Source organism: Drosophila persimilis, unplaced genomic scaffold, assembly GCF_003286085.1.
Source record: "Drosophila persimilis strain 14011-0111.01,24,50 unplaced genomic scaffold, DperRS2 tig00000002-arrow-pilon, whole genome shotgun sequence".
In the NCBI taxonomy this organism is placed as follows: domain Eukaryota; kingdom Metazoa; phylum Arthropoda; class Insecta; order Diptera; family Drosophilidae; genus Drosophila; species Drosophila persimilis.
The window spans coordinates 9,971,268-9,986,398 of record NW_020825289.1 but is presented as its reverse complement, the minus strand read 5'-3'; the positions used below and the strand labels follow the sequence as shown (position 1 = coordinate 9,986,398).

At 45.6% G+C, this 15,131-nt stretch overlaps 2 protein-coding genes across 4 annotated transcripts in view; one reads left to right on the top strand and one right to left on the bottom strand.

Moving 5' to 3' along the window:
* Nucleotides 1-15,131, top strand: part of LOC6590772 (atrophin-1) — a 68,473-nt gene that overhangs the window by 8,406 nt on the left and 44,936 nt on the right. The window contains exons 1-3 of one of the 3 annotated variants that reach the window (XM_026986845.1): nt 10,863-11,186; nt 13,665-13,887; nt 13,966-14,213. The exons of 1 other annotated variant lie outside the window; for it this stretch is intronic. In XM_026986845.1, coding sequence (XP_026842646.1) covers nt 10,974-11,186; nt 13,665-13,887; nt 13,966-14,213 — 684 coding nt within the window. In that variant the 5' untranslated portion in view covers nt 10,863-10,973. Of the gene's footprint in view, nt 1-10,862; nt 11,187-13,664; nt 13,888-13,965; nt 14,214-15,131 lie in introns of those variants that run through there. One more of the 3 variants, XM_002016424.2, reaches the window with a different exon arrangement.
* On the bottom strand, nt 3,070-5,060 carry LOC6590773 (esterase B1). Its single transcript, XM_002016425.2, has 2 exons — nt 4,906-5,060; nt 3,070-4,823 (listed from the first exon to the last, which is right to left on the bottom strand). Exons 1-2 carry the CDS (start codon nt 4,950-4,952, stop codon nt 3,170-3,172), a joined length of 1,701 nt encoding a protein of 566 aa, XP_002016461.1. The 5' UTR covers nt 4,953-5,060; the 3' UTR covers nt 3,070-3,169.

Here is a 15,131-nt window from a genome sequence, read left to right as displayed (position 1 = left end):
CTCTGACAGAGGGTCAGAACGAGAGGGAGAGTGTGTGTGTGTGTGTGTGTGTCAGTGTCAGTGTCTGGGAGTCAAGGGGAGCGAGCGGCGAGAGTCACAGATAGGCGGCGAGTGTTGTGGGAATTTTGACCGCAGGGTCGCTTGTGTTTCTGATTAAATTTTAATAGCTTTCCGCGATTATTTCTCTTCTTTTTATTCGCATTTTCGTTGCTTCACAGGTATACCCTAGAAGAGGGTATCCCACTGTATACGTCTTGATGGCACCTTTCCCCTCGATTGGGATTCCTTTTCCGGGAGAATCTCCACAAACGATTGCTTTGAAAGGGTATCAAAAGCGTCGCCTACCGAAACCAAATTTTAATAGCTTTCCGCGATTATTTCTCTTCTTTTTATTCGCCTTTTCGTTGCTTCACAGGTATACCCTATCAGAGGGTATACACTTTATCTTGATTACCTTTTGATGGCACCTTTCCCCTCGATTGGGATTCCTTTTCCTGGAGAATCAATAGAAACGATTGCTCGGAAAGGGTATCAAAAGCGTCGCCTACCGAAACCAAATTTTAATAGCTTTCCGCGATTATTTCTCTTCTTTTTATACGCATTTTCGTTGCTTCACAGGTATACCCTATCAGAGGGTATACACTTTATCTTGATTACCTTTTGATGGCACCTTTCCCCTCGATTGGGATTCCTTTTCCTGGAGAATCCTCACAAACGATTGCTTTGAAAGGGTATCAAAAGCGTCGCCTATTAAAAATAGGTACATTTTTTTGGTGTTTTTTTTTTGTTTCTCATTTTCAGCTGTTGGTTCTTTTTGATTCGATTTGATTTTATTTCTGTATGCGAAATGTATTTATAATTTTGAGACATCGCCCTGGTTTTGCGGCCATCGATGATGGCAGTGGAGCGTGTCCCAGGGGTGTACAGAGATTGCTTAGTTCTAGATTCTAGATGATTCACATTTTGTGTTATTTGAAATACTTGAGAAATGTGTGTAAATATAAGCAAGTGTGTCGGACAATACAATATTTAAAATATTTTCGGGTAAAATATACTCACGCGCGGAATCTGGGAAATATCACAAAAAAATAATTTCAAATATCAAAGAAAATTCCCAAAAATATTTTTGTAACGCCAACAAATTGGTTCCCCTTTCAAAGGACTTGTACAGACATTATTATTCGTCTTGGGAACTCTTTTAGCAGCCCTCTTATTCCACACACTATTACATGCCCCCTCTCACTCTCACTCACTCTCTCTCTTACTCTCTCTCTGCCGCCACCTACGGCACTTTTTCTCACGCAATGAGGCCCACAAAAGTGGACATTGTTTTGCCCAATACCACCCCATTTTTCAGTGTACACCATTTGAATTTTAAATTCCAAACGCAAATATTTACAACATGCCATAAAAATGCAAAATTCATTGACGGCTGCGGGGGGCCGGGGCAGGAAGAACACTGTGTAAAATGCCGGATAAATAATTAAATGCCATTAATTGGAATTGTGTAAATTTCGCAGGGAAAAAATTCAAATTTAAATGAAGCACAAACACAACAAAAGTATATGTGTGTGCAGTGGAATAAAAGTGGATGCACATGAAACAATAAATACATAAATAAAGGCAAATAAAACAAGGAAAAAAAAGGGCATCGGAAGGCATCGAAACATTTAATACCCTGCACAAGGGACACAGAACGCTTCTCCACTCTTACTCTTTTGGTGATTATTTTCTTTTGTTCCTGAAATCCTGAATACCTCAAGAACGCCTGAACCGATTTGAAGGGATTTTCTTTTGTAGGATTCGTCTTTAATCTATACATTTTATCAAATAGCTTTTACTTTGCGAACATTTAGAAAGAATCATTATACCCTCATAATAACTAGGGTACATGAAATTTGCAAATTGCAGGCGACAAAGAGACAGATTGGATTGGATCCCTATTCAGGGAAATGTCCATTGAATATATGTGTAATTACACACGGTTGGAAAACATTTATAAAGGACACTGTGAATGGGATAAATTAATTAAATTTAACCCAATAAGCCATGGAAATTTCATTTCTGGCTGGCAGCCAAAAACTATCTACAGCACGGCCACCACCACCAAGCCACTCTCCTTCGCCCCCTTTCCCGGCCCCCCCTCAACACAACGCTCCACAATGACGTGCACAAATTTTCATTGGAAAATGAAATGTGCGAAAAGCAATTTAATTATTTATCCCCAATTTTCGCTTAAAGCGAAAACACAACTGAAATGAAATGAAAAGAAATCAAATCACGCCAAACTAAAAAAAAATATAAAAAAAAATCAAAAACAATTTATAAATCGATCTGGTTTGCTGCTGGCTCGATGCCAGAGAAACGAAAATAAACGGATTGCCATTAACTGAAACTAGAAATGTTATAAACAAATCGGGGGTGAACGAAACGGCTGATGGATACCCTGCATCCTGACAAATGGGTACATAAATATACGAATTTATCCACAAGAAATAGTGGGGATTTCATTACGGACCTAAATATTTAGACAGACATCCCTTAAGCCAGATGCGATTGAATTGGTAGCTCTCCAAGAGGTGCTTATAGGGTATTTCTTGCGTCGTTATTGCACATAAATGTTTCTTCCTCTTTTTTGTGGTTCTAGCTATAAAAATCCCAAATACCTCAGTTTTCTGTTTAGAATATCATTATAATATTTCATAATAGACAATTTCCTGAATACCAAATGAAATATTGCAAAAATGTGTGCTTGAATTCCCCAAAAACCTGATTAATTATGTTCGAAGCATTTAAGAAATGTGTGGATGATGGCAGGAAAACTAGAACAAAGAAACAAAAAACAAGAAAATAGAACGGAATAAGTAGATTGACAACAATGACCTGCTGCGGTGTTCCCTTGGCTCGCAAGGAATCTCCGGGCAAATTGCCAACAAAAAGCAACGCCAACACGACCCAGAGACAGAGGGACTACGTCTGCGAGTAAAAGCAGTTTGTGGGTTTGGTTTGGCAAAAGCAATTGCAACCAGTTTCTTCATAAAATATAAAACAATAAATCATGACTGTGGCTTTTGGGTTGTTTTCCTTATTTTATTCCCAGTTTAACTTCTGTTTTAAGGCATTATAGGCAGTTTTTCTTCGTTCCGTTTTCCCTGGCTGGTCCATTCGTTCAGTATAGGCTCTCCCTGGTATAGAAGCTGTCCCACACGACAAACTGTTTGCTCTCGGGCAGCGGAATAAACTCCAGGCCATCGGCAATGTTGAGGCACAGCTCGGGACCGCCGGGACGCAGGGGATCCCATTTGACCGGCGCAATGGTCTCGCAGTTGGGATCCCCGGTGATGGCAAACGATGTCCACATGGCAATCAAGCGTTCAATGGTCTGGTACTCGGGCGTGGCCTTGTCCAGCTTGCTGGAGAGTATGCCGTAGAACATATAGGAGATGTCATCGGCGTGGCAGACGCCGCGCACCTTCCGGCCGCACTTGAGGTTCCGATAGTGGTTGAAGTGCGGCGAGTCCATGTCGAAGCGGTACAGATAGGTGGCCGTGGCCGGGGCATAGACCGATCGGGCGAGCAGCGTGCGGTGGATGTCGTGCCAAAAGTTCTTGGTGCTCAGGATGTGCAGGCACTCGAACAGCTCCATGCTGCCGCGGTCGGGGTCACCAAAGTAGGCGACCTTCAGCCGGCTGACCATTTCGTTCAGCTCGTCCTGGTCGATGACATCGCGCACCTGGCGGGGAATGAGCGCCTCGAAGGCGCTTAGCATGTGAAGGGCATCCTGCAGAGTGGTCTGGTAGGAGAAGAGGCCCTCGAAGGAGTTGGCGCCGATGATCAGCGGCAGCGCATTGCCCCAGGCACTGGCCAGCTGCTCCTGCTGGGGCCGCGGCACCACACAGTCCTCCCCCACATACGGCTCGATGACCGGACCGAAGGCGATGATCTCATAGTCCCGCTGCTCCTCCTGCGTGATTATCGCATTGCAGTGAAGGGCCAGCTTGCTGCCGGGCGTCTCCTGCAGGAACTTCAGCAGTTCCTGCTCGTCGTCCTCCTGGCCCGTGTAGCCCAGTTTCTTGACCAGGCGCTGGGCCCACCGTCTGTCCGGCTCCGTGGCCCAGGCGCACAGCGCCGACCCGGATTGGACAATGGCGCGATGGAAGAGGCCACGCGTCTGGTCCGTCTGCATCATGATGTGCGTGGAGGCGGCGCCCGCGGACTCGCCCATCAGCGTCACATTGTCGGGGTCACCATTGAAGCTGGCAATGTTCTCCTTGACCCAGCGCAGGGCCTGCACCTGATCCTTGAGCCCTGCGTTACCGGGGACATTGAGAGAGCGCTCCTTGAGACTGAGGAAGCCCAGGACGCCAACGCGATAGTTGAAGGTCACCAGGATGACATCGTGCTTCATGAAGTAGTCCGGCCCGTAGAGATCCCGCGAGGCGCCACCGATCTGAAAGCCACCGCCAAAGATCCAGACCATCACGGGCAGCGGCCTCGTCGAGTCCAATCTCTTGGCGTACACATTCAGATAGAGGCAGTCCTCGGAGCCCTCGGCGGACATTGTGATGGAGTTGCGCTGCATGGGCTTCTCCCTCGCGTACGTGCAGTCCCTCACCCCCTGCCAGGGCTGCACGGGCTGGGGGGCGCGGAACCGCAGCTCGCCCACCGGCGGCTGGGCAAAGGGTATGCCCTCGAAGGCATGGTAGATCTCTCCGTCGTAGACGGTCCTCCGCTGCAGACCCTTCAACAGGCCGTATTTCGTTTCCAGCTGTGTGCTCTGATTCGTGCCCAGCCGGTATTGGATGAGCTTATGGCCGATGACTCTGAAAAACAGAGAAAAACCAAAGATGAGTCATCGTGCGGCCAGATTAAAAGCTGGCTTTTCAGCCCGAACTCTGAACTCACTTTGCTCCCAGCTTAACCTTGTCACCAAATCCCACACGTAAATCCATTTCGCTCTATGTACCCTATGTACTCTATACCCTACACTATACTATGTATAGTATTTGTATAATCTCCACCGACAGCTATGTGCTTACACTTCCAGCGCGGTAGAGTGCCACGCAGAGACTGAGAAACCATTCTCGCCGCTCTATGCCCCAGTAAAAGTTGCTGATAAAACTGTTTAGATAGCCACCACCACCCCCTCCCCCCAAGTGTGGGGCGTGGCGTGACGCCCGCCCACCGACCCTCCGACATCATAATTATTCCTGTTGGACTCGAGGCATTTGACGGAGCTCTGGAGTCCGTTCCATATGTGGATCCCTAGATAATAACAAATTTGAGTAGTACTCATTTAGCCAATCCCTAATTGCGTTCGGACAGCGAACACATAGGTGCATTGTGTTAGCCCCTCCGATAAGGCTGATAAGGTGTGGTTCGGTTCGGTTCGGTTCGATGAGGGGGAAATCAAATACAGAATCTATATTTATAGCTAATACAGAGAGCTATACAGAGATTATGGGGTAAGCCAGAGTAGGATAGTGGAAGGGAACATACATACAAATTGAAGAAATGAAGAAATGTTAATGGATTAATGGTAGAAACGCTCCAACTTTGTCTGCAGCAAAGACTCAATATCCCAATGAATGGTCATACATTTCTCTTTTCGTACGCAGACACCAAAGTTCAACGAATAGAAACAGAAATTTCTTCCTTTAAAATATTTTGCCTATTAATTTTAATTGAATGAAATAAATGTGTTCTAATATGATTATCTTTGCACTTCATTAAACTTAACCCCAAACGGGAAAATTGTTTCCTTAAATATCTTGTGAATCGTAAATATACAAATTTCTGTATTTAATTGTCGATGCCTGTGAGTACTTTGCTGTCATTAATTAAGCGCCAAAATGATATATGGAGTGGGCCTCCTCCCCAAAAGAGTATACTCTCAGGCATCCTTGTGATGACGTCAGCAGTGTAGGTGGTGGTAGGGTGTCTCTGACTCTGGCCGTCTCTTTCGTTGATTGTGCTCACCTCGCGCTCTCTCTCTCTCACTCCTTTTTCACCTCCTGCTCTTTGGTCTCGTCTGTGCATTAGTTAATTTGATTATTTCACACTTCGTCTGCTTTGAACCAACATTTAATTTTGCCTCAACGGAGCTTAGCTGCCCCCCTCTCTCTCTCTCTCTCGCTCGCTCTCTTATTCATCCTTTATTCGCTTTGTTGGTTTTGTTTACTTTGTGTCATTTGTTTGTTTGTGCGTTTACTCAACTTTTGTTATCGCTTTCGCCTGGTTTCTCTCTCTCGCTTGCTTACTTTTGTTTCAGTTTCTGTTTGCTGTTTGGACACGAAACATTCTAGCATTGAAGCACCCTCACTAGTATTAAATTAGTAAAGAACTTAACAAGTTAATCAAAGTTAATGCCTAAACAGTGTCTTTAATGTCTTGAATTGTATTGAATTTTATAAGCTCAAGCCTGTTTTCCTTTTAAATTCCCACCCCTTGAAGAAAAGCCTTCATTTCTTGTTATTTATACATATACATTTGTATGTATGTATGTATGTACATGCATGTACATGTCCCCTTGTCCCCCCCTGTATCTTTAATACTTTTTGTTGCTATTCCTGCTTATTTCCACAATATTTCGGCTCAGACTGTTGCCAGGTGGATTACTGGCAGAGGGGGGTCCTAAGTGTGTCTGAGTGCCCCCTAACCTGCACATTCTGCAGATTCCATTGACTAAATAAATAAATGCACCACAGTGCAATCTATTCTGTGGAGAGCATACGTTGTTGTCGGTGTGTGTGTGTGTGTGTGTGTGTGTGCCTGTGCGTTCGTTGCTTTTGTGTTTGCTCTGCTTTCGAGCCCAGGCCCAGGCGCCGCTGTTGCATTTGCAGACTACGCATTTGCTTCCCGTCGTTATCTTAGCTCCACATCTCCATCTCTCTCCCCTCCTCCTCGCATTCTGTCTTCCATTTGACTCTTGCCATGACGACCTCCAAGTGTCTGCATCCTCTTCTTCTTCTGCAAGGTATATTAAATAGAAGGGAAGGCCAGTCTTTGGTACTCTCTCTTTCTCGTTATAAATACCCCGCCAGAGTCCTCCTCCCCATCTTACTGCCTACTCCTTCGTCACCTTCGTTTTCCTCTTTGTGTTGTTTTTGGGGGCTCGTGTTTACATGAATGCCGCCAGCCACCGCCTACTTGTTAAAGGTGACGCGACCCTCGAGCTGCTCCCTGCCTTGTCCCACTTCCCTTTTTGTCGCTTGCTCGTGTTGGTTTTTGTCTACCACTCCTCTCTCTTCCCCTCCCCTCCCTCCCTTCACCAATCTGTGCTTGTGTTCGGAGCGCATGTAGAGATTGTTTTTTCAACTGTCCATTTTCCAGGGCTGAAAACCAACGAGTGTGGGAGCATGCAAAGAATTCAATGCAATTTGCATTTTGAAATATTTTTGCAATTAATTAAAATTTGAATTATTCGGAGAGCCTAACTTACTAATTGATAACATTTATTTGAATCATTGTTTATTGAGTAATTATTGAGTATATTATTATAATTATTATTAGTATTGTATCATGGAAATGTCTACAAATTATGCCATAATAATTGCTTGCAAATTCCATTATATTGTGATTTATTCATGGGGTTCTCTTCTCCTCCGTCACTCCTTTGCAATGTTTTCATAAACTAGTTCAGTCTGCAGCCTGTACGCTCCGCCCCATAGGCTTATATGGCCCTCCACTACTCTTTTTACTCGTAAAATAAGGTTCACTCCCCCACTGGTTCGTAAGCTAGTTCCCTCTGCAGCTGCTGCTCCTTTGCTTTTTGGTGTTTTTGTTTCGCCATTCGCCGCTTCAATTCAATTTGATTCAGTTCGTGCTTTGCCGCTCCGCTTTGGCTTTTCCATTCGTAGACTCGTGCGACGCCATCGCCGACATCGCAGTTAACGCCAGCAGCGGCTGCGGCTGCGACTTCGTTGTTTGTTTGTTTCAGTTGTGCGCTGCCCTGAGCGGCGTCGTCGGCGTCAGCGTCAGCGTCGTCGTTGCTTTTGTTTTCTTGCGGGGGCCCACAAGAATAACAAGAGAGCAGGGCTCCATCAGGCAAAGAGGAGCAGCGGGAGCAGCAGCGAAGTCAGCGCCAACGCCAACGCCAACAGAAAATTGCTTGCTTTGCTCGATCCGTTCTTGTCTGGCTCTGGCCCGCTGGTCGGCTGCGTTCGGTTGTTGGAGCATTCCGTTTTGTGACGCGCGCCGTCGGAGTCGCACGATTTTCAATCTCTCCCGCCGCAATCAGAGAAATCCCATACGCTTCAGTGTATTTGTGTGTGTGTGAGACGAGACCTTATCAACAGTGCCAATTGCGACAATCGCTTAATGAGACGAGGAGCCTGCTCTCTCTCTCTCTCTCTCTCTGTGTGTGTGTGTGTGTGTTCGTGCCTGGGGCGCATAAAATCAAAATTGATAAATGCTCAACTGGCAATAAAGTGTAACAAACAAGAATGTCAGCTATGTATGTCGTGTGTTAATAATAAAAGCAAACAAAAGTCACGGCTGTCAAAGCAGTTCAATGTCTCTGCCCCCTCTGCTTCCCTCCGCTGCCGCACACCGCACTCGCCGCAACAGTAGCCGGTAACGGTGGCAGTGCCGCAAAAAACTGGTTTTAAAACACCAAAAGCAACAACAAGTTAACGATGCCGCCTCGAAGTTTGCCCTTTTTCAGTTAGTTAATAGCCGGGAACCAAAGGGGCTCCACTGGAGGCTAAAAAGGTGTCACACTAGAGACGGTCGCGTGATTGATAGTGCAATAATCGCATCACTATCTATACTGTGTGTGTGTGTATCTGTGTCTTGTGTTAATTAAATTGCTTGACTGCAGTTCAATGATTTCCATACGGGAAATAATAAACAGCAATTGCCACAATTAATCCAATTGGAAGCACTTAAATCAATTAAATGAACACCCCTATTATACAAAGAAGCAAAGCCGTTATGAATATCGTTTTGCCCCCCATCCCTAGTGTCACAAGAGGGGTGGGGTTCAAGTTTTATTTCGTAGTTTTTTGTTGTTTGTTTCTGAACTCTTGTGCCTCCAACCTGTCGGAAAGTTGGCTGGGGCCATTAGGTGTCTCCATTGAGGGGGGAGAGTACATGCACAGTACATACATACATATGTACATGACTTGGTCGTGAAGGGGGCACAAGTCAGGAACGGCAGTAGCAGCAGCAGCAGCAGTCACAAATACCGTTTTTATTTTGCGCGTTTTTAAACACGCGCGCGTTTTTGCCATTTTCAGCGCGTTTCTTTGCCTTCCTTTGTGGCTGTGTGTGTGTGTGTGTGTGTGTGTTTACCGTTCTATAAATAAACCGTTTTATGTGCAGTCGTTTGCTTTTTACTTCGTCCTCTACTTCTACTTCTTCTCCCCCCTTCTCCTCCCCTTCTCCCACTTCTTCTTCTTCTGTGGGGGTCTGCTCGGCGAAACATGAGGAATTTTTTGTTATCGGTTGTTTCACGTGATTTATTTGCGTGCGAATCATGATTTATATCGCCTCAAAATAGCAACAATCGCAACGACTCTATACTCTCTGGCCCCTCTTTATAATGGAGCACGCACATTGGCGCTTAAGTGGGTCAAACAATAACTGGCACGCCCTCCTGGCTCTTCGTTTCGCACTGACTGTCCTTGTCTGTGGCCGCCCCACATTGACCCACTTGGGCGGGCGGACAAGGTTAAGCTTATGCTTGGGGGCGGGTTCTACCATTTGCCAATGAATCAATGAATCTTGTATACCCTTTCGCATGGGTACATCTGCCCATCAAAAACTGAAGTGTCTCCATGACGAACCTTGGAAAAAACACCATGGAAATGCCCCATTCCACCGAAAACCGTGGTGATTATAGAATGATTATAATCTTAATAAGGAATGAAAGGCCATTACCTTAAGCTCCATTGTCTAATTGCAGTTCATTTAATTAAAAGCTCAAACTATAATTATTCAAATGAGTCCCTTCCGTGGCATGCAAATCAGAATCCTCCTCTCCTCTAATGAGTTACTTTCACTCGAACACAAAAGTTTTATTATCGAATAATTGCACACAAGTTTTTCGCATTTGCTGTTGTCTTTATCTTTCGCCAGAGACCCCCTCAAATTGATTGTGTGGCAGGGGGGAGGGGGTTCCCGTGGCACTTGTAATTCCCGTTCCCTTTCGTGTGTGTGCCATTTGTGGCTTGTGCCCCGCTTAATTGCCATTGGGGGGTATGTGGTATGTGGTAGCAACAGGTGAGACGGGCGGGGTGGGGTGGGGTGTCGTGTCTCCTTGAGGAGGGTTTAATGAACGCGCGCCGCGCACTTCCATTAGGCCAACGGCAATGGGATGTTGACGCTGATAGCTGGCATGTTGCATGTAATGCATAATTAGTTACCTCTTAATCTGCTGCATCCACACTGATCGCGTGTGTTTGCGGAATTCCATGTGGCAAGGTGGGGAGTAGTGTGAGAGAACACCCCATATGGATACGGAACGGATACGGATGCATCATCATTATCATCATCATTAACATCATTACCATCATCATGAGCGTCATCCGTCGTCGCGTTCGCGTTTTATCCACGCCCAAGTGCACACACACACACGCACACACACACACACAGAGAGCGAAAGAGAGAGAGAGAGAGCAAGAGAGGAGCAGATGCAGAAGCAGAAGCAGTAGCAGGAGGAGAACGTTTATATCAGTTTCAATTAAATTTAATTTGTTTCGTGTTGTAATTAAGGTGCCACAGACGCAGACTCAGACACAGACACACACAAAATCCCTCTCTAATTAATCTGCCAACAACCCCAGCAGCAGGAACAGCAGCAACAGCAGCAGCTTCAGTGTTTAATCAAATGTGATTCATTCAATCTCAATCGAAAACCATTAAGCAATTGAAATTATGCAAAGAAAATGATTCACATAAATACAAACCATTTACAAATACAGCAAAGTGATTGAGTGATTAGTGAATGCCCAGCTCTCTCCCTCTTTAAAATGGCCCAAAATCTCACCGTTGTGGTGGGCGAGGGCGGCCACGGCCACACCCACAATAACAATAATTGCTGCATCAATGAGAACAGCAGCACCAACAACAACAGCACCAGCAACTCCTCAGGCGTCGGTTTTAAGCCAAAGGATACGAATGGCTGGCGGGAATACAGGAAACTAAAAACCTATCTGATCCTCAAGGATCAGCAAAGCGCGAAGGTAATTTGAGGAATCCAACTCTAAAAGTGCAATATTTGTTTATTTGATGTTTAATGTTTAAGGAGCAGGAGCCTTCAGCTTGAGGAAGGTTGAATTCTAGATTTCATTGCAACTGAAGATACTTTGGAGTATCCAAAGTATCTACGGCTTGTACCCACACTCGGATCATTCACGAATACGTTTACAAACAATGGCAATCGCCTCTAATGGAAACCGTTCTGCAAGGCATCAAACACGGGACTCACTCACTCACTCAACCGCTCATTAAATCAATCAATCAATATTGACCCAAATTAAAGCCAAAGCAAACACTCGAAAAACCAAAACTTGAACATGATTCATGTTTGAGAACTTATAATCCCCAACACAAAAAAATATAAATTAATTAGTGGAAATAAATTCCACTTTGGCTACTTATTTATTTCTACTCAAACAAACAACAAAAACGCTGAAAGCGAGAAAAAACTTTTGTATAAGACAAAAAAAAAAAACCCACACAAACAGAAACAGAAATCATTCCCCAACCGCAATAGTGCTGTCTCTCCATCACTTGGGGGCTATTTTATGCTTCATAATTAACAAAAAACAAACGAAACGAAATAAAAGTTATGAAAGAACAGAGATAGAGAGAGAGACAGAGAGAGAGAAAAAAGTTGTTCATAAAAAGTTATTAAACGGTCATGACCCCCATTGCCATTGCGGCTTATCAACGGGCATGAAAAGCACAAACAAACAGCGAACAAGAAGGCGGTAGAAGAAGAGCGGGGAGGGGAAGAAGTTTTGTGGGAGGCCGAGCCAAGCCGAGCCGACTGTGGTTTACCCAGTATTTATTGCCTTTAAAAAACGTAAGAAATGGAAGAAATATTACAGATTTTTGTGCTCTAATACTCCACGATTGCTGGGTATCCCATGACGAACTTGTTTTCCCATAAAGCAAATTGTCAGACGTTCGATGGCGGCACGCATGGTAAGCGATAAGGGGGCTGGAGTGGGTTGGGGAGAGATGGAGTTGAGTGGAGTGGAGTTGAGCGGAGCGGCCAGAACAGAAGCAAGCGACGCCATCGAAGCCATGGATCAATAAATATAGATGACATGGCATTGTCCAGATTGATGGGAAGCGATATGTGTGTGAGTCGCCGCATGGCGAGCCAAACAAATAAAATGGAAACAGACATGACAGCGCACACAGAGACACAGAGACAGAGATACAGATACACGGATACCCGAAGACACATTTGTATCCACAAGGAACTCAGGCCGTTCCATTCGGTTGTGTAATCGAAATGCGCGCGCCCCTATCGATGTCAAAAAATCTGACACACAATGAAATGGGGAAAGTAAACAAACAATTAAATTTTCTCGGTGCCTAATAAAATAAATGAATGAACGCTCTGGCCCTCTCATGCCTCGTTCCTCCTTTTGAGCTGTCTAGATATGAAGATACAACAATATACAGACACAGCTGATGCCTAGATACATAAATTGTGTCGGTTGCCATGAAAGCGATGGAGAACGTGAAGATTTGCTGGGAAAATACATTTGTGTATGTTCAGAGAGGGAAATATTCAACTAATTTCGGGAAAACGGCACTTGGGCGTATACGTAATATGATAAATGCCGTCCCGTCATTGTTGTTGACGAGCCATGATGCGCGTGTGGCAGTGTGGCAGGGCGGCAGGAGGGTGGCCAGATTGCGTATATTAATTTGAACAAACACAAATGACGTCTCTTTATCCCCCCAGGCGTCCATCGTCTGACAGGTCGTATACGCAACGAATATCTGTTGTCTGTGAAGCAAGGGATTTTATTAGTACAGATATTATATTAGTTAAATCTCTTTAAATTTATAGTGTTTTGGAATAATTTAAAGCAGCTTTTGGGAGCAATCAAAACACTAACTTTTACATCAGGCACACGCAATGTTTATTGTTTTCCCATATCTCGGGCCTTCTCTTTGCCGGGATTCGCTTGAGCATCGAGCATCCATGTGCCGCGGAGCAGTTTTACAGCCAGATGGCACCACAAAATGTTTTATTCATACTCGTACGCTGTGTGTCAATCCATCAATCAATTCGAAATGTAATTCATCAAAGTCGTTGATGTGTCGGCGGCATCTTCTAGAGAATGAACTGCAAATTGCAATCGAAACGGGCTAACAGACCTCCTCAAATTAGAAGCCCAGTTAGCCCGGTTTGTTTCTATTTCTGTAAGCGTAAGTGCGATCTGTAAATAGGAAGATCTTTCCTTTCTTCTACCTGGTTACCGATCTGCTCTGCGGGTGCCCGAGACCCCAAGATCTGAGATCTAACAGTTGTTTGCTAAAAATCGCCACGGTGTTAATCGATTTTAAATGGTATCATATTTGTATGCTTCACGCCCAAGCTGTGGTGCTTATATAAGCCTGCTAATTGAAACTGTAAATGTCCGGACCGGCCAACTAATGACTAATATGAGATCGTGATTTGTATCTTCGTTCAGGCCTCGCACAAACCGGAATCGGAGCGTTCCTATATGTTGCGCAAACGTCCGACTCCAACAGCGGCAGAGAGAACCACCTTTGTGTGCTATACCTGCGGCACGGACACGCCCTCGTCACAGCTGCGGCTCGTCTACTGCTGCCCCAATGCCGAGCGGGAGCCCTACTATCCGTTCATCAAGACCATGAAGGTCTACAAGAACGCTAGTCCCATCAGTCCCCAGGGTAAGTGCACTCAATTATTGGCATTGTCCGCCCTGTAATACCGCAACTAACCGAATTATTTCCCGCTACCCACACCAGGCATGGTCCAGGTCTGCTCCAGCTGCAATGAGAAGCACAGCTGTTTGGCCGAGGGTGGGCCTCCTGCCTCCGGCCCCGTCGGAATCACAGCACATCCTGTGGGCGGCTCTCCCAGTGCCGGACACTCGCTGGAGTCCAGCACGGCGCTGTATAGTTCGAGTGGTGCGATGGCCGCATTTGGGGGTCGCAATTCCCCATCGGAAAAGTCGGTGGCCAATTCCGATTCCACCAGCAATGTGCGGTTTAGGGTAAGGATGGAAAAATCGATGGAAAGCGATATAAATCGATATCTTTTCGGCTGTAGGGGACAGACACACACTCGATATCTGATAGTTTAAGACGAAATGTGATTGAGAATTCTGATAAACTTGGGAAGTACCGCAAATAACCGATTCGATTCCTAGCCGGTAACATTTTGCGTACTTCCGTTTACATTCAATGTGTACAATCGATCCCAATCGATTCTCAATAACAATTTGTGCCGTAATCCAATGTGCAATATATGCAGCATACACGTAGGTACTAGTGCATATACGAGTGTACGGATGATGCCAGTGGCGTATCGGTTAAATGCGCAAACATGGAAATTTACTAGGAAGAGCGAGTGAGCGAGAGATAATAGATAATGTGCGTGTGTGTGTGTACAAATATAGAAAGAGTAGTGATTGCCGCTTGTTACAGCGAAATGTGGGGGCAGGGGATGAGCCTCGCACCCGATCCATCGGGTCAGTAGCAGCTCCTACTTTAGCTGCAATCGGTAGCTCTGGCCAGGCGATAACATTTCGAGCGATTAGCGGCCACCCCACCCATTTGCCCTCTGCGCCCGGCCACTGATAACCCCCATTAATGGGCGATGGGGCGTCTGGGTATGGACGACTCCAAGATAGATGGCTGGTTCACGACCTGGAATTGTTGAGTAATTCATTTGAAGGCAGAAGCCTGCCGCTCCCACTCCCTCTCCGTCTCCGTACCGCTATATCAATTAGAGACGAGCGAGGCAGCTCTTGCGCCTTATCATTCTGGCTATGCTCGGAGCGTGCTCGGCAACCACTTGGATCGTCAGCATGTTAACCAATTTGAGTCAACAAATGTCCGTCCAACCGATTAGATAGCCGGAATACACACGGCAGCACTGCATGCTCTCCGCTCTCCCCCTCTTCTCTGCC

What these genes read in the sequence shown, in the direction of transcription:
- LOC6590773 (XM_002016425.2), bottom strand. Translation starts at nt 4,952, where the DNA reads ATGGATTTACGTGTGGGATTTGGTGACAAGGTTAAGCTGGGAGCAAA. An exon ending in AAGGTTAAGCTGGGAGCAAA is followed by an intron (nt 4,824 to 4,905) that starts GTGAGTTCAGAG and finishes TCTGTTTTTCAG; the next exon opens with AGTCATCGGCCATAAGCTCA.